Source organism: Ceratotherium simum, chromosome 34 (assembly GCF_057802395.1).
Source record: "Ceratotherium simum simum isolate JZ-2026a chromosome 34, ASM5780239v1, whole genome shotgun sequence".
Classification (NCBI taxonomy): domain Eukaryota; kingdom Metazoa; phylum Chordata; class Mammalia; order Perissodactyla; family Rhinocerotidae; genus Ceratotherium; species Ceratotherium simum.
In genome coordinates, this window is record NC_141933.1 from 30,572,446 (window position 1) to 30,597,679 (window position 25,234).

A 25,234-nucleotide genomic window follows, 5' to 3' on the forward strand; every position below is an offset into this window, starting at 1 on the left:
ATGAGAACATTGAGATTCAGAGTTAGCTTGTTTCAGGGCATATGGTCGGAAAGTGGTGAATCAAGGACTGGAACCCAGGTCTCTGACTGCTGAGTTCTTGCTCCCAGTCTCTGCACTGCAAAGGGCTGAGATGGAGGACTTTCTCCCCGAGAGGAGCATCTGGATCAGGGCTCTTGCCCATCCCGTGTGTGAGAGGAGCATCTGGATCAGGGCTCCTGCCCATCCCGTGTGTGCGCTGAGTCCCGGGGATTCTCCCCTGTCCGGGGGAGAATGATTTCTCCCATTGTTTTCCTTTTCACTTGCATTGCTCACTCCTTGCTCCAGGCCTTCGTCCACAGCCCCAGCTGACCTCTCTGCCGGCCTGGGTTTCCTCCCTCAGTCTGGAGACCAGAGTGACTTTTCTTCCTAGGACTCTGCTTTGGGCCCAGCACCCCCTGCTCCTCAACTGTCAGAGCCCCCCCTTAACTACAGAATAAAACCCAGACAACCTGAGCACACACTTCCACTTTTCCTGCTCTCTGCTATATCCAAACTATACATACCGTTTATCCTCTTGAGTTGGCTTTTGTTCTGATATAGATATATTTTTATCAAAACTGTTTAAAAACTCTTTATATTTTTATCAAAACTGTTTAAAATGCATTTTAATGATATACATTGCCATGGATTCTTTGGGGAAAAGGAAAAATATAAAATTATAATATAAACATGTAAATACTCATTATTTCCCAGTGGCACTGGATTCAGACACACCCCCACTCCCTCCACGGATTGAGACCCTACCTCTCTCTCAGGGCCCAGGTCGAGCTTCCCCAGCTCAGGGAAGCCTCCCCCTGCCCCGGGCCTGGATAATCACTCCTTCTTCCAATTTTGGTTCTTCATCTGATGGTACAAACGGGACCAAACGTGGTCCGAAAGCCCAGCGCTTCCCTGAGTTACACCCAGTATGAGTCCTGCTCTGCCTTTTCCAGTCAAGTAACCTTGAGCAAGTCTCTGAGTTAATGTCCGGCTCTTGGTTTCTGCATCCATGCTATGAGTACAATACCATCTATTGTACATGGTGACCATAATGGTTAAATAAAATGCTGCATACACAGCATCCTAAGAAGCAGTATAGCCTGGTGGCTAGGACCATAGCCTCTGGACCTAAGCTGCCTGGGTTCAAACCCTGGCTCTGCCACCTACTCACTGTGTGACCTTGGATGAGCTATTGAACTACCAATGACTCAGTTTCCCTGTCTGTAAGGTGGAGATGATAGATTTCTTGTGAGTTAATACATGTAAGGTATCTAGACGCCCGGCACAGAGAAATTGAGAATGTCAGCTATTATCTCGTAAAGCATCCTTCCTCCTCAATCAAGATGTCATTTGCTGTCTCTGTACCTAGACTGAACGCCCTCACAGTGGAGGCAGTGTCCTGTGTGTTTTTTATCCTTGACCCTAATACCAGGCTTGGCATGTGGGCAGGAACAGTTTATTCTGCTCAAGTCACTGTGATGGGCATCATGGAAGACGCATTATTCCAGCAGCCTTTAGATGCAGAGGATGAGGTTTCCAAACTGTGATCAGCGGAAGCAAAAGCTGAGAGGGGAGGAGAACTGGGGGATAGAGGTGGGGGGGAGGAAGGTTGGGTGGCTTTTTTATCCCATTCCCAGCGCCCCATCCCCCAAGGCCATGCTTTTAATCAGGCAGAGGCCTTCCCATCACAGGCTCCTGGTGGGAGTAGGGGGTGGAGGTGGGCCTTCAGGCATCACCTGGGCGGCCGCACAGCCCCGCCTACCTCTGCCCGCATTTAGGGTGCTGCCAGCTGCCCGCTCCCCCAACGCGGCTGAGGGCGCCCAGCCTGACCTGGGCCGGCCTCCGCGCCCCGCAGCGTCCCTTCCAGCCACAGCCCGCGTCTCGCTGCGCGGTCGCACCTTCCGGCCCCGCAAGGGTTAAGGCGGAGAGGAGAGGTTCGGGCTGACGTCGCTCTGGCAGAGGTGGTTCCCCTCGGATGAGGATGGGAGAGCCTGGCCAGCTGAAACCCGAGCTCCCGCTCAGCTGGGGCCCGGGGAGGGCCCTGTGAGAGCCGCCCGCCCTGCCTCCGCGCTCCTCCCGGCAGTGGCGCGGGCACCGCCGCGGGCGCGATGGAGCTGCGCTGGTGGCCGCAGCTGGGGCTCGCCTTCCTGCAGCTGCTGCTCATCTCGTCCTTGCCGAGAGGTACTGTGAGTCGCGTGCAGGGCCCCCAGGAGGAGGCATTCTCGCCTAGGTCTAGAGGGCAGGGGACTGGGCAGTCCCAGGAGGTGGTGCTGGCGGGCGCGGGGGTGGCTTCCTCTAGTCACAGTCTTGGGGGCTTGGCGGGTGGTGCGGGAGCGCCCGCCGCCCTCCCTGAGAATGTGACACTCTTTTGTCATCCCAGCTGTGGGGCTGGACTGCCTCAAGAAGGGGTGCCAGCGCCAGTGCTACTTGCTCCTTTTAGTTTTACCTCGTTAAGGCACACAAGTACCTCCGGGAACCTCTCCCGTCTGAGTTACCCACTCTGACTTGAAGAGCTGTTTCCCCTGCAACAGCCCCTCAGAGGTGAGCGGGAAGGAGAGACACGAATGCATGAGGAGCAGGGCTTGGGCCACGGTGTTCCTCCCGGGGGTCTTGCTGCATGAAATGTCACAGTCACATCTTTTCAGCACAGACCCCAGTGTAGGAGATGTACCCATTCAGCATGGATTCACTTCCTTCCTGATAAGAAGGAGAAAGAGGAAACAAAGCCTGGGTTAAAAGTGTAAGTTGTTTCTGGGGACGCAGTGTTTGTTTAGAAAGAGTTCTGGCTTCTGTGTTTTTCACATGTCATTTTCTGAGCCACAAACCCCATGTCAAATGGGCTCCCTGGGCGAGAGAGGTTGAAAGGAGACAAGGAGCTCCTGGGAGTCTCTTGACGCAGCTGAGGGCAGAAGCCAGGGGCTGGCAGGCGGGAAAGTGGGGACTTCTTAGGGACATCTGTCCTTCTATGGCGAGGGGCGAGGTGTCAGGCGCTCAGGTGAGACCTCATGAGGTAAGGGCAGGCTGACAAGTGCAGATATGACACAACGGGGCAACTTTGTGCAGGAGCAAAGAGTGTGGGAACCTTCACTGCTCCCCTTGTGGGCTAGATACCTGTCACCTGTCTCTGCCTGAGAGGTGGGTGCTCTGTTGCTGCAAATAGCAGGCAAGTGCCAGAGAAGGAAACAGGGTAACTGGGGTGGTGAGGGCTACTGTATAGAAGAGGAACTCCACCATAAGGCACATCCCTTCCGGATAAACAAAGAGCCGAGATACACAAAAAACCCCCGTTTTGGTCAATACTTGCCATCTACCTGTCGCCTGCCTGCCCCAGGTGAAATCTTCCTTGGTGATTCCCTCTCAAGCTAGAGAGTGTTTTGTTTGAATTTTGCCTCATCTGGAGCAGCCCAAAGACAATAATGAAGGAAGAAGGGGCCCATGAGGGGCCTGATGATCCATAACCCCAGACACTTGCCCTGGGGCATGGACACTACTTTGCGTTAAGACTCCGCCCTGCTCCATCTCTGCCTTTTGGAGCAGAACCTCTGGGGTGTGCTGGTCCTAGCCCAACTCCAGAGGAGCCTGGTCCCTTGCCAGAGCATCAGGGCTCAGAGGACCGGCTTCCTCATGGCTGCACTGATGCTCTCCTGTTGCTTTTTTTTTTTTAAAATGTGGCAGGTGAGACAGCTCAACCCGTAAAAGCTGAAAACCAAAGCTCAGCTGCCCCCTTTTGTGTTTGCCCAGGATCTGAAAAACCCGTTTATTCCTGACCCGGGAATCTCTTTCACCTTTTGCTATGGAAAAGCTTCAGGGAGGGCGTGTGGTTTCTTGGCAGCCATGCTGCTGACTGAACCAGGGAGCAGCTTCATGCGTCTAACGAGGATATTTCAGTGATTGAGCGTTCTTATTTAGAGGGAAGACGGAGGAATGGAGTGGAGAAGGAAAATATTTCTTCAAGTAGTGAGTGAGTCCACTCCCTGCTGGAATTCTGAATCTGGCCCCGTCAAGAAAAGCTTGGAAGCATATTTCCTCTAATTACTTTTCTAAAAAGAGTATCTGATGCAATGTAAACATCCACTGGGGTGGCATGGGAGATGGTTGCTGTCCGTTGGCGTGGGATCCCCGTGAGATGAGAATCCAGACGCGAAGCCAGTGATAACCCGACACAGACAGCACGTGAGGGGAGAAACCCAGCTCCACCGCCTTTGCCACAGCGCGGGAGCCCTGCCAGCGGGATTCTGCCTAAGAGGAAAAACTCATCGAAATTATGTACCTCTCGAGAATGAAACCTTAATACGGATAACTTCACAAGTGTTGCTTCTAGCAGACATTAGCTGGTGGAACGAACATCAAGTCAACTGGGGAAGATAATTTGAAGCACAGATACTCCGTGGGCAGGAGCAGCCAGCTGAGAAAGGGAATGTGGAGAGAAAGCGAGGAGGAAGGAGTGCCGAGAAAAATGAGATGTTGGTTTATAATGGGATGTGTTAGCAAATTCCAAGGAGACAGCTATGAAAATTGGGCCTTCTTGGCAGGGGTGGATTTTTGTGGGGACCACGAAGAGGGTGTTCCCCTGATCTATATTCTTGGTGGTGGGATCGTGGCTTTGGCGAGCTGGGAGTGACTTGAGAGATCACTGAGTTTGAGGACATTAGTTTCAGAGAAGGATGAGATTAAACATCTATGAACATTTGTGATGTGGTCGGTCTTTGAGCCGAATGCTTTACATGCATTAATTCTTAGACCGCCCTAATAAGTAGGAGTTATTATTATCCTCATTTTACAGATGAGGTTTCAGAGGTTCTGTGACCTGTTCAAGGATACACAGGCACAGTTCCTCAAAAAATTAAACATTTGATCTAGCAACTCCACTTCTGGGTATACACACAGAAGTGAAAGCAGGGACTTGAGCAAATATTTGTATACCAATGTCCGTTGCAGCGTTATTCCCAATAGCCAAAAGGTGGAAACAATCCAAATGTCCATCAACGGATAAACAAAACGTGGTGTATACATATAATGGAATATTATTCAGCCTTAAAAAGGAATGAAGTTCTGGCACGTGCTACAACATGGATGAACCTTGAAGACGTGATGCTAAGTGAAAGAAGCCAGACATAAAAGGACAAATACTGTATGATTCTACTTATATGAGGTACCTCATTTCTTGCCACTCCTTCCTCCTCGCTCGAATTCATAGAGACAGAAAGTAGAAAAGAGCTTACCAGGGGTTGGGGGGAGGAGGGATCAGGGAGTTATTGTTTAATGGGTATGGAGTTTCAATTGGGGATGATGAAAAAGTTCTGGAGATGGATAGTGGTTATGGTTGCACAAGCCACTGAACTGTACACTTAAAAGTGATTAAAATAGTAAATTTTATATTATTTTTTTTTTGCTGCAATAATGATAAAAAAGACTACATAGGCAGATTAGTGGAGCCTGGGGCGAGCCCAGACTGTCTAATTCCTGAGTTTCAGCTCCCCTGGTACCTGGCTGACTTAAAGCCACACGTCTCATCTATCAGATGGATTGATTATGCTGATACACATCTGATCTTGGCACGGCTTCAGGACGCACATGCTGGGGGAGAGTCCTTGCTGGCTTCAGTTTTGGTGGCACTGTTGCTCTATCTTGGGTGGCAGTGGCAAAGAGGGAGACTATAGAGCTGAAGCTCTGCAAACTGGCAACCTTTAGATTGCAAGGCCTGCAGAAATATTTAGGACACAGTGCTTAAGAATGTTTGGAACCTGAATGCTTTGAGGCGGGCCAGGTCCTCTCTGTGGCCTGATGCCCCACCTTCTCGACCCACGTGTGTGTTCCCTGCTGGTCCCTACTAGCATTTGAGTTTTTGATCTCCATTCCGGAGAGGGTCTGGGCAGAAAGGGAGAGTGAAGGAGAGAAGGTGGAAGCTGGGTGCTAAATGGGGAGAAACACAAGTGAGGATTGAGTAGCTGGCAGGACTTGTAAAAGAAGGAATGTAAATATGTTCTAATGAGTGTATTTTGTGGCACATAATCTCACCTCTGTGACCACCAACTCTTTGGTAAAATGTTTTTCTCTCCTGAATGCCCTTGAGAGCGAGCTTTTGGTGAAAACTGAGGGTGAGGCTGGGTGTTACGTGGGGTCAATAAGCTGAGGACAAAGTACCTTTGGATATGGGAGCCCAGAGGCAGAGGTGACCTAGAGCGTGTAAGTCCCTCAGAAATATCCAGAAGTCTTAGGGAGGGCTTTGGAATGCCACTGACATGGAGTGCGGGTTTCACTTAAACTTATCTACAGCTGGGTTACACTGGCTAGACAGAAATGGCTGAGATAATGGTGTCTGGGGGACCTAATGCCTGGCCTTAAGTCAGAAAATTATTTCCATCTGCCCCACTAGGAGCGGCCAATCGCAATGCAAGAGAAAACTTCTCTACCTGCCTCCCCTGAGACCAGCTCTAGAAGCTGCGGTTATTTGGGGTGTGTGCAAACTGGGAAAAGTGCCATTTCAATGATAAGTGAGGGAAGATTGTGCCCTACTCCCCCCATGTGGGAGGATGTGTCACCCTCACTCTGTGGCTATTTGCAAGTCGCAACAGCCCAGTTCCCTCTCCTCTTATTTTATTTTAAAGGGGAGGGAAACACAGTGTTTACATTTTCTGGTTCCTGAATTCCAGGGCAGAGGACCCAGGGCCAGCTGGAGCTTTGAAAGCTACCAGACCAGTGGCAGAAAGTCTATCAGATTCCAAGCCTGGTCTATGTTTCAGAAATTCTGTTTGTCAGTCGTCATAAGGTCTGGGACAGAGCATTAGGTTTATAATAGAGAGAAAGAAGTAAAAGTGTAGAGAAAACCAAACCTCATACCTGTAAAGAACACCACTGAAGAAAGGCAGAGAAGCAGAGTTGGCTGGGGATATCCCACTTTCTTCATCAATGGGACTTTCTGCTACTTTCCACACAACCCAGTCCTTTCATTTTTCTGGTTGCAATTATCTGTGAGACAGACGGAGAGCCCATGTGGGTTGAAAGTGGAGTAGGTCGGGGTAGGTGAGGTTGAGAGTGGAGTAGGTCAGAGTAGGTAGTAAGTTGAGAGTAGGTGGTAAGTAGGTCGGGGTTGCACATAAAATTCTTCACCCTCGATGATGGAAACACCAATGATGGAAGCCTCTTTGAGGGGCCTCCCATCCTATCATATCTAAAGAACTTGATCCCAAATAGTTTATTGAGTTTGTGGTGAATACCAAGCACTCTCCTGTATGTTTTACATGTATTTATTTAATCCTCACAACACCTGGGAGGTAAGTAGAAGTGTTATGATCCCCAGTTCACACGTGGAGGAACTTAGGCAGAGAGAGGTTCAGTACTTGCCCAGGTCCCGTAGCTGGACATCTGTGTTTTGAACCCAGACAATCTGACTCCATGATGCGTGCCCTGAAACCCTATGCAACTCTACCACAGTAAGCACTGGACCCAACTCTGGTAGATCTGCTGGCTGTATTTTGGCCGAATCAGAAAAGACCGTGGTGTTAGTAAAGAAATCTGATTATCTCTTGGACATTTCAAGTACTCAAAATGGCCTGAGTAAGGTCGTGTGCTCACCGGTGTGGAGGCACAGTGGATGCTGGAGAAAGGAGAGAGACAGCAACCCCCCGAGGTCACAGAGAGGGCCATCAACATGTGGAACCCAAGAGGAGCCATTCTCTAAAGGAAAGAGGGATGCTAAGCAGACCAGAAAGCCAACCAGTTTCCGGGATAGCTGTCCACAGGCTCATGCATCTCACTCTGATTAGACGCGATAAGTGAGAATTTCTTTGTCCCATGGTCAACTTTTTAAATCAAAATCCTGTGTCTGTTTGTCAAGGGACAGAATTAAGGATATGTGCTTCAAATCTGGCCCTGACACGATGTAGTTCTTCTCCTTTATGAATTGATTCTGTCAAGATCATCAATGTGTAAACTCTTAGGCTATGGAACGGGGGAGCAGGCCTGGAATGAATAAGGGGAACCATTTTTTCTTTTTTGGCATAGCACAGTTGATGGATATAGCAGGGGACAGACACGATCCCCTTCCATTAATACTAAGATGGGTTTTAACCAACTCATTTCAACCTTGAATGAGGATGTACTGTCTACCAGACACTAATGTCCTGGGTCTTAGGTCAAGAGGTTAAGAGAAGTGCCCCCCTCGGCTGAACAGCAAATGAAGACATCTATTTCTGTCACTTGTCTTTCTCTGCAGTGGGGGAAATGCCTTTATTCCTGCAGAGGCTTGTCTTTATCACTGCCCTCTCCGAGGTTCTGGCTGTCTCAGAGGTTGAGTTAGTGGTTTGGCAGCAAGTATCTGTGTACGTAGAAGTCTGGTCAGTTGGTTTGGTGATTGGAAAACCAGGGCTGCTGCTGCCAGAATAGAGTGAGGAACACATTCAGGCAACACATTAGCTCATGGGAGATACAGCGATTGTCCTCATAAGCTGAATTCATGATCAGTTAAAAAAATTTCCAGCCAATTTAATGGAAAACCACTAGATGAAGGGGGATATTGGCCTGATCTACTTCAAATCAAGTGAATCATTTGAGGACTCCGAGGAACTAATGTGTCGAACTTCTCAAAGCCAGTTCCGTGTCCATTTACTTAATAGAGTTCCTTTGAAGGTGATCAATTAATCCCCCGTGTCTTGGGATCCCACCTCAGGAGTCAGCAGTGATGGTGGAGAACCCCTGAGATGTCCAAGGACAAGTTGCCTGAGCTTGGCTTCCAGTGGTAACATCTACTCCCATGTTTTCCAGTATACCCTCGGCTCACCTGACTGCAAGCAGAGGAAGGGCTTGGCTGGTGTAAAGAATTTTTGTTGCAGGACTTCTTGGTCTGGCTTTCTGCCTCCCAGTGGGTGGTTGACTGCCTGCTTCTGAATGGTGTTTGGCCTCCCTTCTGTGCAAGCCTGGCTTCCTGGGCCAACTCACTGGTAGAACAGAACAAGTGAGCATCCCTAGCCTTTATGGAAATGAGACAGAAACTACGATAAACAAAATATTCAGCAATAATGGGCCCAGTGGATTCCCGGTACTGCGGAATAGAGACTTCAAGAGGTCACAGCAACAGACATTTCTAACATCAGTCTTTGTCACAAACAACCTTACCCTGAGAATCACACATGCTTCACATGTCCACATTTGTGTATTTATTCAGCAAACTTTATCAGGCACCTACCAGGTGCCAGGCATGATCCTAGGTGCTGGGGATACCATGATGGATAAGACAAAGTCCTTTTCTGTAAGCACTTGCAATCTGTCGAGAGAGTTTATGGTCCAGCCTGGCATTTCCCAAAGGTTTCATGGAATACTAATCCTGGGAGATGTTCAGCAAAAATAAACAAAACCTAGGATGTTATGATGAAGTAAGTCTAGGGGATGTGGAGGTTAACTACATACAAAGTATACTATAGACTCTGCAAAGCCGTGCAATAAAGAAAGCTGTCGTTAGCATTTTACGAAGTTGTTTGGTCGCAGAATCCTTTTTCGTGTAATACCCTATACCATCCAGTGGAATTAGTGCTCTGTGGAATATAGTTTGGAAAACTCTGGTCTCTTGCCTATAATGAATAAAACATTGAAGAATATATCACCGTTATAGAGGATAGGGTAAGAAGGGAATTTGAAAGTCTGCAAAACATGGGCTTCTCTTCAGACTTCTGCTGAGGGATGGGTAGGAAGTCTGACGCCCTGGTCACTTAACGCTTGCTGAGATGTTGAAAGAACCATGGAGATGATCCCATCCATGTCGCTGTGAGCAAAGTCCTCGCCAGCGTTGACCTGCATGGTTCCTCAAGAAAACTCATTTCAAGTTACTGAAAGTAATGTGATTCGTCTGGGATCATTGGGCAAACTGAGGCGTGGATCTGATTAATGAGCATGCATGGTGATGTGCCAGTTCTGGGGAGTGGTAAAAGCTGTGACTTGACTTCCCAACTAGATTTTATCCTTGGTGACAGTCATGCTGTCTCCTCTTCAAAAATAAGGAGAATATTTGAGCATCCTTCTAATCCCTGGAGGCTCTGAGTCCAAGTTCCATTCATCACCAATGACCCTCCCCTCCCTCTTCCCCCAGCGTGCACACACACACACACACACACAGAGGCTTGTCTCCAACCCCTTGTTATTTACCCTTGTGTTCTGGTATAGGCCAGTCACCGTGACCCTGATTTTCACAACCCGGAAGTGGTCTGGGCTGTTTACACTGGTGCTGTATCCATAGAGACAGCACATGACTTTGAGCTGTTCATCAACCCGTTGTTTGCTGCTTCTGGGAACTACTTTATTCCTCCCTTTGCTAAATATTGTTCTTGTTGTCATGCAACACAGCTTCTCCCTTGGCCCCAGCATTGCCTGCCTCCTCTCTCTGCCCAGACTTGTTTTATATTGGATGACTACAGTAGCAATGGGTGAGGAATAAAACCAGCTGTTCCTTTAAAGGGCATCCTGCCTAAGGAGACTTGAGTAACCCAAGAGCTTCTCAGCAAAGATTCAGCCCTTGCTTGCCATATTTATGGAATTCATCTTTGATATAGGTGTCTTGGTATGGATGTGTTCAAGTTGAATATACAGGTACACAGAAGAATAAAGTGTAGGTGTGGATGTGTATATATTTATGTGTGTGTCTGTATGAATATGTATATATATAGGGTGTAGAATATTATGGTTTAAAATATGGGCCAGGGTTTGAGTCCTGGCTCTGTCATTTATGGCTGGTTTTCTTTGCAAGTTACTTAACCTCCTTAATGTGGCCTTACCACCTTCCAACCTGTAGACTGAGGATAATAGTGTCTTGATTATAGGTTTAGTGCAGATGTTAAATGAGATAATCTATTTAAAATGCTTAGTATAATGCCTTGCAAAAAAGGATTACTCAGGAAATGGAAGTCACCTTCTACTCCTCTCCTTTCTACTATTTTCCCCACTGGCACACATTTCACGAGGAATTGAGGAGCACTGGGTGTCCTATCTAGAGTAGGGTGGAAGTTACATGGTCCTCTTGAGACCCACTTCACTGCAGTCCACAGTCCTATCCTATTCATCTGTGACTGTGTCAGAAAGAAAACTCCCTAAAGATTCACCGTAAGTTTCTCTCTTTGAGACTTGCCTTCTCCCCTTGGTTTTATTAAGCATCCACCTTCCAACCTTAGGGTAAGTGCCTTCCACATGCTGTGCCTTAGTTTCTCCATGTTTGAAATAGGACGAGTGGTAGTTTCTTGCAGGGGCTGAGGGGACGGTCTTGCAGAGGTGGTGATTCTGGTCGATGATGTTGCCTCCCAAACATGAGGTGTTGCTCGTGACCACCTGTTGTGATTCAAGAGCAGAGCCAGCCAGGAATCCTCAGGCAAAAAGAAGTTCCCCTTCATCTTGTCCTGGCTTGCAGAGCTGGGGGAAGCAACTATAAGAAGGGCTTGCCTGCTTGAAGCTGTTGCCAGCTTAGGGCTTAGCGAATCATCAGACATACCACTGTAAATGCATCACCCTCGCTCAGTATCCCTCCACGCTTGACATCTGCTGTTGGCCACCTGCCTCTGGTAGAAGAAAAATCTGGCTTCTGCCTGGCATCAGTGAACCTGGCTGTAAGACACACAACTCTGGAAGCTATCAGCGAGGAGGTTGATGTGGCCAACCAAGACTCCCTTGTAGCCCTGACACACTCTGACTCAGGAGGTTTTGCAAGTATGGAAGATTGGGGGCAGGTGGGGTAGTTGATAGACTTCTTGGATCCAGGAAAATCCAGATTGGATTTTTAGGTGTAGCTTAAGTTTTATTGTTTTTAACTTAGCCATTCTAATGCTTTGGTTGATATAATATTTGCTGAGTTCTGTTGCTGAATACTTTTAGCTGCCTTATTAAATTATTTTTCTAGTAGCCAATGCTAATAAAAACTCAGATCTATTCAGCTTGTATCACACATTTGAAATAACCCAGAAGCAGCTGTCCTTCAAGGGTTTTTAGCACCACAGTTGTCGAGGATAATGGCAACTGGCAACTCTTCCAAGAGGCTGAAGTTTGGGTTTTGTTCCCTTCAGCTATGAAAGTAGAATTTCTATTTCTAGAAGAGAAGCAGCAGGAGGTGAGGTATGTCCTATTTAAATAGGTGTCTGAAGAGGGGGTGTTAAAAAAAGAGACTAGGAAATCTAGAAGCAAGGGGAGGAGCCCAGAATGCCATGATTCAAACGCGAGCAGACGCTTGAACATGCCATGTATGTGTGGGCCTCTGGAGGAGACATTACTACTCACCCCTTCGCTCCCTTAGCCATCTGTGTCTTAACCAAAGATGTGATGTTTTTTATCCTGCAGAGAATAATGGTAATGTTTTGACAAATACACACTTTTTCTTCCAAAGCCCTTTATGCTCATTGCCCTCTTCAACTGCAGGGACATCAGCAACCCCATCAATCCGTGTCCACCCACTTGAGGCTCTGGAGAAACAATGCAGTAAGGTGTTCTCTCTACAACTGTCCAGCAGCATAAAAGAGGGACAGAGTCAGGATTAAAATTTGGGCAGTCAGATTCCCAAGTGTGTCCACTTCACCGCTGCTGCATTCTTAATCTGTGAAGTCAGAGGCGTGAGCTCTCTAGAATCAAGGTAGTGTTTTGGAAGGAACAAGACTTTGGCCCCAGAAAGAGCTGGGTTCTGATCTTTCTTCTTTCACATGAAAGCTGTGCCACCTGGGGCATTTTATTTACCCTCTCTGTTCCTCAGTTTCCTCATCTGCTAAATGCAGACAATAATACCTACTTGGAAGGGTGGCTGTGAGGATTCAATGAGCTGGACTGTGCCAAAGGCTCAGGTACATTCCCAGGGGGTGCTGGGACCCAGGGAGTAGAGGAGGATGAACGAAGAGCCACCGTGTGGAGGCGTGTGTGGAATAAAGGATGAGGAGGGAAAGGAAGTGACAACCTGATTTTTGCCTCCCTACCCCTCCACAGTGTACAAGTGTCTAAAAACCAGATTTCTAGGGAGTCCAATCCAAGTTTTATTACTCGCATACCCAAAGAGGGTGATGTAGGCCTTGACTCTCCAGCTCTCACTATCTCATTAACAAGAGGACATGTGAGAGGGGAAGACCGAGGTCACTGAGGTTGAGAATCCAGCCAGGCTGGAACTGAGGGTTCCTCAGTGGTGAGTTGGTTCTCAAAGGCTCAGGAGGAGATACAGAGTCACCAAGGGCCCCAGGAACCCTGACTCACAGTCCTTCCTGCCTGGGATTCGCCTGTCTGTCGTCATTGGCCCAGTGGAGTGGGCGGTCAGAACCTCAGGCGGTGGGGAATGTCTTGTGCTGGTTAGATATGATCTGGGGAGTTGGGATAGCACAGGAGGAGGCGGAGTGAGTGCGGATGAGCAAGGAGCCCGGCTGCCTCATTGTATGTCTCTCTGATTCATACGGCTTTTTCCTCCCTCTGGGCTCAGGAGGTTTACAGAATGCAGGGTGGTAAAAACTCAGTAGAAATTTTAGTTAAATGTGGGTGTATGGGGGACTGTGGGGTTTTTGACAAGCAGAAAGGAAGAGTCTAACCTTAAGGAGGAGCGGTCACGTGATAAAAGTGCCCTTCTCTGCCACCTTCTGGGGTGGTCTTGGTCTGACAACTGATGTTTCAGTCATGTATGGAACAGGCTGATCCTTGTTTTTATAAAGAATCCTCTGAGTTTTTTCCGATTGACCTTAACAGCCATCATGTCAACATATTTCCTTAAAATCTGGTGTTGAAAACGTGGTGCTTGGAGACTGTGCTAAGGGGACACCATTGCTCCCCCTGCCATCCTGTGGAGTTAAGATCCTGCTGTGTGAAGGAGGATGTGTTCTCCATCTTGTCAGCAGTAGAAATAGATCGGGATTGGAGCGCCTTAATGCCAACTGTCAGGCTGATGCGGGGCTGTGTGAAATAACCATGACGACGACAGCCACTTGCACCCCTCCACTCACTTGTTCACCACGTGTGTGGAAGCTGGACCTGTGCTGGTCGGTCCGCATTGTTGTCATTGCCTTGGATTCCCGTTGATGAAACAGGATGAAGAGGTTAAATGTCTCACATTTTCCAAAGTGAATTCTGGAAGAAGCAGAGCTGGACCAATATAACTGGACTGTCCACTCCGGATAGGAGCTAGGAGGATGGCTGCCCCTAAGCATGGCAGGTGAGAGAGGGGCTTGAGCAAAGCTTCTGATACCAAGGCACTCTGCAACTCACTTAATATTTGTTCACCCTGGTTAGAAAGCAGGGAGGGAGCCCTTGCAGACGTAGCACAACTATGCAGCAATTTAAAGTCTCTTTTGAAGACTACTCAATGTCAAGAGAAATGTCTATGATCTAGGTAAAGAAAGAAAGCAGTTTCTAAACCAAAACCTAGAAAGAATGTCACCAGTTCTGAGAGGTCAGAAGACAGTGTACACATCTACCCATATCTGCACATGGGTCTGTATGTCCCTGGAAGAGACAACTTGAAGGACGGTCAACAAGATATTAAGGTTACTTCTGAATGCTCTTTATTCCTTTATTTATGATTTTGTTTTTTGAAGCTTTCATAAGGAATCTTGTATATTAAAATGTGTAGTGTTTTATAAAGAAAAAATAATGTTTTATCCAATGGAAGAGTGAGGGATGAAGGAACGTGTGTGGTGCCGGGACTCTGGAAGCTCGACTTTGCTTTGTGGTTACAGGCATGTGCTTGACCGTTGGGTGCTTCGGTTAATCCCAGGGCGTGCTCGTGAGTTCTTCGTGCTTTATTCGTGCTCATTGCCTGGGAAGCACTGACGGGATAAAACTCATCTGCAGCGTTTGTAAGGCCTTGTTCTTTATTGTGCAAGGTGAAGTAAGGTTTGCTCAACTCCGGTAGCTGGGGAGGCTGGAGGTTGTCCTGGCCCCTGTCCCCCTAAGCAGCAGGCTTGCTCCCCTCCTCCCTAGGCCTGGAGTTCTGTGGGCCTCGCTTTCCCCCCAGAATTCATTCCCTAAAGAACTTCTTTGGCATTTCTCTTTGCTTCTTCCCTTCATTTTCCCCACTGGTAAAGTGAAGAGGTTGGACTAGATCACTTTAACCTAAAAGAATACGTGTTACCTGCCTCATTGGGTCATCTTGAAGATTAAACCGCGTAACCCATGTAAAAGCACTTGAGCTAAACAAATGCCGAGTGCTTTAGCATACGTGTGTGAAAACATGCGGTAACTCCTGTTGCTGTTGGTATTTCTGTAAATCCTAGTGTCTGGAGCAGACCTTCAGCACCATATTGAAATTCCCTGATATTTGTACAGCTAAAGTCAGATGACCAATGTGCCCTTTCTGCAAATGTAATTCTTATAAATGGAGGAAAAACAGTCCAGGAGATTGCTCTTATCTGCTTATTGCATTTCTGAATCTCTTCAGCTGGTCAATTTTAGATATGTGTCACAGAATAGTACACTTATCTATTTATTTCTTATACATATATTTTGAGGGCACTTTCCTGTCTCTCTTCAAGCTGGGGGAGGATTTGCCAGACTAGAGGAGAAAGGGCTGAGTCACGAAACCATTAAAACTATTGCCTGCTCTATGCCTTCTATATTCCTGGGAAGTGGTGTTATCTTGGCAAATAGATAGATTTCTATCTGTGATTTTATTTAAATCCCCCTAATCCTGTGAACTTTGTAGATTTGATGCTGACATCTCTTCATGACCATTCATTTGTTCTTGTAGCATCCTAAATTTTCCTCATCACAGTTAGTGATTATGTGTTTGTAGGGTCATTTATGAAATGTCTAATCCTCTATGAAACTGTGAGTTCCATGAGGCCAGGGATGGCGTCTGCTTTTCTCCTCATTGTATCCCAGCACCCAGCGTCCTACCTGGGACATACTGGACACTCAATAAATACTTGTGGAATAAAAGAATGAATTCCTCAATTCACCCACACTCTTGACACTGTGCTCAGTGGGGAAACTGAGGAACAGAGTGATTAACTGACTTGCTGTGGGTTAACCTTTTTTTTTTTGCTTAGGAAAACTCACTCTGAGCTAACATCTGTTGCCATTCTTCCTCTTTTTTTTTTCCTTGAGGAAGATTGGCCCTGAGCTAACACCTGTGCCAGTCTTCCTCTATTTTGTTTATGGGTCACTGCCACAGCATGGCTTGATGGGTGGGGTAGGAACCTGGGCCGCCGAAGCAGAGCATGTGAACTTAACCACTACACCACTGGCCGGGCCTAACCTTTTTGAGAGGACATAGTGTATTAGTTCCCTACGGATGCTGTGACAATTAGCATAAACTTAGTAACTTAACACTGCACGTTTATTGTCTTACAGTTCTGGAGGTCAGTGAAATGAGCCTTATGAGGCTAAAATCAAGGTGTCAGAAGGCCTGCGTTCCTTTGGGATGCTGCAGGGGAGGATCTGTTTCCTTGCTTTGTCCAGCTTCTAGAGGCGGCCTGCCTTCCTTGGGTCATGGTCCCTTCCTCCATCCTCAAGGCACATCCCTCCGGTCTCTGCTTCTGTCATCACATGTCCTTTTCTGACTCTGACCCTCCTGCCTCCCTCTTATAAGGGTCCTGTGATTGCATTGGGCCCACCCGGACAATCCAGCGTACTCTTCCCGTCTCAAGATCCTTAAATTAGTCACATCTGCAAAATCCCTTCTGCCATGTTAGGTAACATTTTCACAGGTTCTGGGGATTAGGACGTGGACGTCTTTGGGGGCCCATATTCTGTCTACCACACACAGAGTCCTTGAAAAGGAGCCAGCTGGCTGACCTGGCAGATAGGATGTAAATGGGCTTCCCTGGGATCATTCCCTTTGGCTAAGATGATACAGTACTCTGGACATTACCTATAAAGTTAGTACAGAGAGCTAGGGAGGGCAGAGGTGGGCTTGCTCATTGAAATGAAGAGAAATGCCAGTGAAGGCATTTTAGGGAATTCCGGCGTAAAAGGGAGGCCGACAGTATTCCGTGGCTGGGTCGGAGGTGGACAAATCTGCTGTTAGGGAGGAACAGGCTTTGCTCTCTGCTGGAGTGAAGCAGACCCTACTTAGCCTCCCACCTTTAAGAACAAAGTCTTACAAAAGTTGCAGATGACTTGTATCCTGTCAGTGCTGCCCCAACCCAGGAGTTATTACTATTTATAAGTTCTTAGAAAGCCTAGAAGGACGTAGTGCTTGCCCTGGGGTGAACATAGGGAGGGAGTAAGGCGTGAGCCACACCCCACAGGCATAGTTGCTGATCAGAGTGGAGAAATCATGTGGCTGGACAAGGCGGGGCTGGAGCCAAGGAATTTGGACCCACGTCAGGTCACCTGGACTGACTGTTCTAGATACTTCACCATGGGATAGAAAGTGCCCCAGCTTTGATATCAGCAAATTGGGGGGCGAGGCCCGCTCCTCTGGTTCATAGCTCCGAGCTGGCCCCACTGGATGGAAATATTGGGCTATTGAAGGGAGGGTGGCCCTCGAGTTAGGGCCGATTCATTCAGCAAGTATTTATTAAGTGCCTCTTGCGTGCCAGGCCCTTCCCTAGCAGCTGTGAACAAGTTAGATGTGGTTCCTCCTAGCTTATGGTCATGCAAGGGAGACAGACTACAAGCTAGTAAATGGAAACATAGAAAACGATTATCAGTTGTGTTAAGGGCTGTGAAAGGAAACAAGTGGGACTCTGTGCTAGAGACGACCCTGGAGGGGGTGGCGATGGTGTGGGTTCAGGTGAGAAGGTCAGTGAGGACCGCTGGGAACAGGTAGCATTGACACGAAGGCCTAAAGCTTGAGACAGAGTCAGTGGGAAGGGCAGACGTGAAGGCCCTGGGGTGGGCAAGAGCTCGGGGTTTCGAGAAACTGATAGAAGGTGGGAAGCAGTGGCCAAGAGAACGTTGGAGGGGTCGGGGGGTGAGGGGTTCTGTGGGCCATAGCAGAGCACTTGGGGTTCGTTCCAAATACAGTGGGACACAACAGGAACATTTTAAGTCAGAAGTGGGTATGCCATCCATTTTAAACATAAGATCCTTGAGAAATGTGGCTGTTTTTCTTTTAAAGCTACTAGTTATTGAATGCTCACCACACATCCTGGGCACTGTGTTGAGCTCTATGTACATTATCCAGTCCTTGCAGCAGGCCTCTGAGTCGGATAAAATGTGCTCATTTCGCTGGAGAGTAAACTGAGGCTGAGCGTGTCCAGTGACTTAGTCAAGGTCATACACCCACTCGGTAGCAGGGGTGGCGTTCCAAACCCAGGTCTGTCTGACTCCAATGCTTGAACCTTTAAGTATTTTGTTTTCTGTCACTATTTTTTTACATTAAAAATCTGGTAAAATAAAAAATTTATAACATTTTATATGTGTGTAAAATTGGTAACATAAAATTTGTCATATTAACCATTTTAAGTGTACAATTCAGTGGCATTAATTATATTCACAGTGTTGTGCAACCATCACCACTATCTGTTTCCAAAATTTTTTCGAGGCAATATTTGTCCTTTTGTGTCTGGCTTCTTTCACTTAGCATAGTGTTTTCAAGATTCATCCCTATTGTAGCATCTATCAGCGCCTCGTTCATTTTCATGGCTAAGTAGTATTCCATATTCTGAATTGTATGCATATACCACATTTTATTTACTCATTTCTCGGTGGACACTTGGGTTGTTTTCACCTTTTACCTATTGTAAATAATGCTGCAATAAACATTGGCGTACAAATATCCATTTGAATCCCTGTTTTCAATTTTTTTGGGTATATATGTGGGAGTAGAATTGCTGGGTCATGCGATAATTCTACACTTAGCTTTTGAAGGGACTGTCAAACCAGTTTCCACAGCAGCTGCGCCATTTTTCACTCCCACCAGCAATAGATGATGATTCCAATTTCTCTACATCTTTGCCAACTTTTGTTCTTTTCCTCTTGTATATCCATCCTAGTACTGTGAGATGGTTTGGATTTGTATTTCCTCAATGACTTGTGATGTCGAGCATCTTTTCATGAGTTTAGTGGCCATTTCTATATCTTCTTTGGAGAAATGTCTATTTGTGCTATTTGCCCATTTTAAAAATTGGGTTGTCTTTTTGTGATTGAGTTGTAGGAGTTCTTTATATATTCTGGATATTAAACCCTTATCAGATATATAATTTGCAAGTCTTTTCTCCCATTTTGTATGTTGTCTTTTCATTTTCTTAACAATGCCTTTTGTTGCATAAGTTTTTTTAGTTTTGATAAAGTCCAATTTATCTGTTTTTCTTTTGTTGCTCATGCTTAAGTGTCATATCCAAGAATTCACTCCAAATACAAGATCATGGAGATTTACCCCTGTGTTTTCTTCTGCTTTTCTTCACTTTTAACTGTTAAGTTCTCGTCTAGATTTTAGAAGTCATTTGCTTCATTTGGCCAACTTCAGGATCATGGGAAGCTCAGCTGAGCCAGGCCTGGCGTCCGTTCTGGAGGGGCACGCAGGGTAGTTGGGGAAAGAAAACCTCAGTAGTGACAAGACTGCGATGATCTCTACCCCTCGTTCCCAAATGCCAGTGTGAGATCTTTCCTGGTCCACCAGTGTTTCTGGGAAAAAATGAGCACATTTTTCATAAAGCTAAATTTATTCCATTTAAGGAACTGTCCCTTATTATGCAAGTGGTTCCTTTCTATAATGCTAAAATGTTCTTATGACCAGAGGGTGAGAGTAGATGGTGATATTTTTTTTAAAGGGCTCTATTTGGCAAATTAAGAATGATCAGCTCTGTGTCAGACTTCCAAATTTAGGGGAGGAAAATAGAAAATAAACTATGAAATTCAAGAGGTGAGAAGCCACCACAGTTGCTTGGGCTGGTTTCTGTGGGCCTACAAAGCATGTTGCGGATCCCTGCCTGGGCTTTTGAGGGAAGGCTTCATGGGGAAGCCAGATTCACTTTCTCCCTCCAATATCTGACCTATTTCTGCTTCACTCATCATCTTTGTGTAGAATTTTTAGAAATGGCCAGTGGGGAAGAAAGAGAAGCAAATCAAAGCTAAGTCTGTTTCTCAGCCTGGATTCCTCTGGGCAGCCTCTGACAGATTCCTCTTATAGATTTTACCAGATGGTTTTCCTTTTTCATTTACTTAAGGTATATTTTAAAAAAGAAGAAAGAAAGAAATTCTTTCAGGAAGGAATTCATTTTTTCTCATGGGAAAGAACACTCAGTTGTATTTGGGGACTGAATGAAGTTCTGCCAATGAGTTCACCCTTGTAAAACATTGCACTCCTCCCAAACATACTAATTAAGATACTTTTTGTCTTTTCTGTTGGTTTTAGCTTTGAAGATACCATAAAAATGGCACACTGTGAAATCGACGAGCCAAGTTTGGAGGAAATGACGTGGTCCCTGCTTGGCAATCAGCCTTGCACTTGAATGGCCCAGTCTAGAGAGTGGTCTCCTTTTTTTTTTTGATGGCCCAAGTGCCTGGGCTGCACTGTACAGTTGTGCAGTTGAATAGTTCCTCCTGGAGTTGTCCAGTGCATGACCTAGGCGGCTGTAAGCAGTGGCCTGATGCACCCCTGCAAAAATAGAAATGAGCCTAGACACTTAACAGGTGTATACTTGTTTATAAATTATTTATGTGTATCAATCTACTTAGAGTATATATTGATAAGACATGATTTCTTTCTTTTTGATTAAAGAATAAAAATAAATAACAGTTCTAACAAATTTCATCTGTGTGCTGCTAGATGGTCTTAAATGCCTTTGAGGTGGCCACCCCACTCTGGAGACACTGGCCTAGGCAGAATTCATACAGTCTTCTCTGTCATTCGAGCAGGGCAAGGGTGCTTCTCAGCAGTGAGGTACTTATGGGTCTTACTCCTTCCTGCCAGGACCCACGTCCTCACCTGCTGGTTTGTTTCCCTTTCAGAGTACACAGTCATTAACGAAGCCTGCCCCGGAGCCGAGTGGAATATCATGTGTCGGGAGTGTTGCGAGTACGATCAGATTGAATGCGTCTGCCCTGGGAAGAAAGAAGTCGTGGGTTACACCATCCCTTGCTGCAGGAACGAGGAGAATGAGTGTGACTCCTGCCTGATTCACCCGGGTGAGTGTGGAATGGGAGACCTCAGGTTGCCTTCATGGTTCCCAGGGTCATGAACGGAAACAGGCTGGACAATGGGGTTCTGGCAGGCAGGCATCAGGAGGCTGTGATGCCATGATTATTGAAAGTGGCATAATTGACCTGTTCTGACTACAGGCAAAGGAATTGGAAGAGTTAGTACCCTTTTCAGTGTTAAACTTGTAAAGCTGTGAATTCATCACTCATTCATTCATTTAACAAACAGACTGACCATCTATGTACCATGTCAGGTTCTGGGAATGCAATGATTAAAAAAAGACCCATTCACGCCTTCCCAGAGCTTGCAGTGTGGTGGGGAGATGGAGGGGTAACCAGGCAGCTATGACACAGTGTGGTAGGTGCTGTGATAGAGAAGCACAGGTACCCTGGGAGCACGGATGGGGCTGGGGTCGTGGGGGGGAGGTCAGTGGAGACTTCCTACAGGAGGATGTGTGTGCTGAGGTGGAAGCGACAACCTAAAAGGGTGAAGTGGATCTGGTAGACAGGTCAAGCCACAGGGGACAGCATGTGCTAAGGCCCTGTGGCAAGAGAAAGCATGGGATTTAGGGAATTGCAAGAAGCTCAGTCTGGCCAGAGAAGTGTGTGTATGTGTATGTATATGTGTGTGTATATATGTGTGTGTATGAGTGTGTAAGTTGTATGAGTGTGTACATATGTGTGTATGAGTATGTATGTATGTGGATGTGTGTGTGCTGAGAAACATGGAGAGAGAAAACAGATAGACAGACAAAGAAGATTGAGAGAGAGCAATCTGAGAGACAGAACAGGGGCCAGACCCTGAAGGGCTTTGCAAGCTGTGCTCTGAAGTTTAGGCTATATCTGGAGGGTATTTTAGCGACATTGGAGATCTTCGAGTAAAGAGGTGAAAGCCGATGTTCTCTTGAGCTGCAGTATAGAGAAGGGACTGGAGGAAGGACACGGCTGGAGGCAGCGGAGGATAATGGAGACCTTAATGAACGCAGAAGCCTATGGATAATGGATTTGAAAGATGAAAGAGAGTGGAATTGACACTTTGGGATTGGTTGGATGGGGAAGGTGGGGAAGGGAAGAGCAGAAGTCAAGGCTGGCGCTCTGGCTCTGAGCTGGACACTTGGGAGGTGGTCCAGTGACGAGGGAACATCTTAGGGTGAGATGGGACCTTCCCGGGCCACGGTGCCCATTCCTTTGCCTGTACCTCAGGCTGAACCTACCTTCTTCCACCTCTCCCCTCCCCCACCAGAGAGGGTCAGGGATTGTCCTTTTTCGCTGAAGTGCCTGTCCGGGTGGAGGCCAGTGTGGACACTGATCATGTTTCCAATGGGATTAACAACTCATTGAACGTGTTCTTGGTGCTCTCGTGTCTGCTGCCTTGTGCATCCGACTTTTCCCAGGGGACTCTCAACTTTCTAGGCCAGACCAAAGGGAGGACATAGAGAGCTTCAAAAACACTTTCCTTAGGCTGAAGACTGAAGAATGTCACAAGTGTGCTTTGGCAATTTCTCTCATTTCTGCCTTTCCCCTTCTTAACACACATAGAGAATGACACACATTCCTACCCTGAGCTTTCTTTTGTGGGAAGCTATAGAAGAGGAGAAACTAAGGTGGCTCGAGTGTACACGAGGTGCTTCTAAACCACCTTCTTTCTTGGAGGAGAGCGATGCCGAGCTTTACAGTAGGCGTGACCTCAGAGTCGCCTTTGCACATTTGATCCAGAAAAGAAACCCACCGCCCAATTCCCTGGTGATGAGTGTGGTTTGTAGTGAAATCTCGGAGTAGTGCCTCCAAATTTCCTAAGGAAATTTTGAGAGCTGAGCCAGGGTCTCCTGATGGGGGCTCCTTGGCAGTGGTATTGAAATCTTTGAATGATGTGCAATATTTTCAAAAGCCTAACGGTTACTGTTGGGGTGAGGGTGGGGCTGTGGTCTTACGGGATGGCAGGGGTCACGTGATAAGCAAGACCTGCACATGTGGTGCCATGTGGTGCTGGTGGGGGGAGGAGAGAGGTGGTCTGGAAGAAGCACCAGCACACAGGAGGCACCTACGTCACCACCGGGAGCCGTGCTGGGGGTAAGCTTTGGATGTCAGTAGCGCAGAGCTGGCCCACCTCAGCCACTGCGTTACCTGGAAAGGAAAGGCTAGAGAAATTCCTTTTTTTTTTTTTTTTTAACTTATTTTCAAAATAGTGAGTTGATGCCTTAGCAGTCCCTGTTGGTGATCGGAGAGGTTTCTGTGCGTGTGTGTGTGTGTGTGTGTGTGTGTGATTATGAACTTAGGCATTTTTATTTATTCCTGTGATTTAATCCATTTCAGTCATTATTCATTTTAATGCACGCCTCATAATGTCTTAGGACACTGGGAGCCTCCTTATGTCCATCTTCTTCTGACATGACCACACTAGTCTGTGAAGACTGCCTTGATTTCTTGCATAACAGGATGTTTCAGACTCTTCTTGTGCATTTTCTGCCCCATATCTGGAATCAGCCATTTCTCCAAGGAATTCTGTTTGGAGACCACAATCTGGGCACCTGAGGTGTTCCTTGCTGTTGGACTGGTGTTGTTACTAGATTTTGAGTTTTTTTTTAAGTGGATGGAGCTAGGAAATATGTATTTTTTTAAAAAACAAAAAGATGAGTTTATGCTGATACTTAAATTTAAATGCAATATTCCAAGGTTGTTTAATTAACTTCTTTGATTTTATATTTGTGTATCATTTCTCTCATGGTGAAAATCCTATTTTCTAATAATATTAACCTAATCACTTATTTGCTGTATCTTATATGATAACCTAGTATAATTGTACAAAATAACAATAGCACTATTAGTACTGACAATAAGACCACTGATGATTGGGTTATTATTGACCTTAGAATATGTCCCACTAGGTATGTGCATTCAAAATACTATATTTTAAAGCCAGTTGATGTAGTTCTTTTGTCTGTGGTGTTATACCACCTACCTGATATATAGACAGGTTTATGTTTTCTATATTTGACAATACAAGCAAATATGTATGTGTGTTTATATATCTTTCCCCTTCTCACACAAAAGATAGCATACTATTAACACTACCTACTGCCTTGCTTTTTTCTCTTAATATATGCTGGAGATCACTCACTGACAGTATAAAGCTGTTTTTTTCATTTCTTTTTACAGTTGCATATAACTGCGTTGTATGGATTACCATAGTTGGTGAGAATTTGTGTTGTTTCCAGCCTTTTGCTATTATAAATAATACTGCAGGGAATAGCCTCAGGCATCCATCATTTAGCATTTTTGCAGTGCATCTCCGGGGTAGATTCCTAGAAGACGGATTGCTGAGTCAAAGGAAGGGGCCTATGTCATCTTGCCAGCCTTTGCCGAATTCTCCTCCGTGCACTTGGCATTCACAGTGCCATGTGTGAGGTGACTATTTTCCCAGAGCCTTGCAACAGAATGTGTCACTTTCGCCAATCTCAAAGGTGAGAAATGGCATCCCAGCACGATTTTAGAATTTCTGTCGTTATGCTGGACAACTGTCCTTTTTGGTGCAGTGGTCGCAGGAGGATCAATGTCCAGGAGCGTGGTGGTGGAGTGTCAGTGGTGACTTTCAGTAGTGCCCGGCAGCGCTGGGGCCCTCACTGGACCAAGTCTGCTATGTGTTTCCATGCGGTTCTAGGCTGTATAGCTCTGAACTCGGTCCTGTGGCCCTCCTGGCAATTCTGTGAGCTGCTTAGTATCTTTTTAACATAGCCTTGTTCCTCTTCATCGCCAGGCTGGTGTTTGTGGCTTGCACCTAGTGGTCCGGATGTTACTGTGCCAAGAAAGAGAGTTGGCAGGGTCGTTGAAGGCAGACTCGGAGCCCACTTGTCTCCTCATTGGCACAGTGGATGAGGAATCAAAGAGCGGGAAGTGGCCCGTGGGTGAAGAGGGCCTTTAGAGGGCACAGTGACCCCATTGGGACCCAGTTATGAGCCACCTGACCTGCTGAAATTTGCTGACTTGTATTAGCAACTCTTTTTCTCTGGTGGGAGGAGGCGCTGGGAGAGGGAAGCAAAGTCAGGATGGTGTGCAAAGAGAGGGCTACAGGTCTCTCTCCTGCAGAAACCACACATACCTACCCTGCGTATATACACGGTGGGCCAACCAAAACCTAATTTCAGCCAAAAGCAAAGTATGCTATCAGCTCAAGGAAATGCTAGTTATCTCAAACAGT

The 25,234-nt window shown here is 46.6% G+C and overlaps 1 protein-coding gene across 1 annotated transcript in view; it reads left to right on the forward strand.

The window, feature by feature from the left end:
* The first annotated feature begins 2,026 nt into the window (after positions 1–2,026).
* PAMR1 (peptidase domain containing associated with muscle regeneration 1) overlaps positions 2,027–25,234 on the forward strand; it is a 71,261-nt gene continuing 48,053 nt past the window's right edge. Inside the window, exons 1-2 of the mRNA XM_014792494.2 lie at positions 2,027–2,199; positions 20,851–21,027. Of these exons, the coding sequence (XP_014647980.2) occupies positions 2,127–2,199; positions 20,851–21,027 (250 nt within the window). The 5' untranslated portion in view covers positions 2,027–2,126. The remainder of the gene's footprint in view (positions 2,200–20,850; positions 21,028–25,234) is intronic.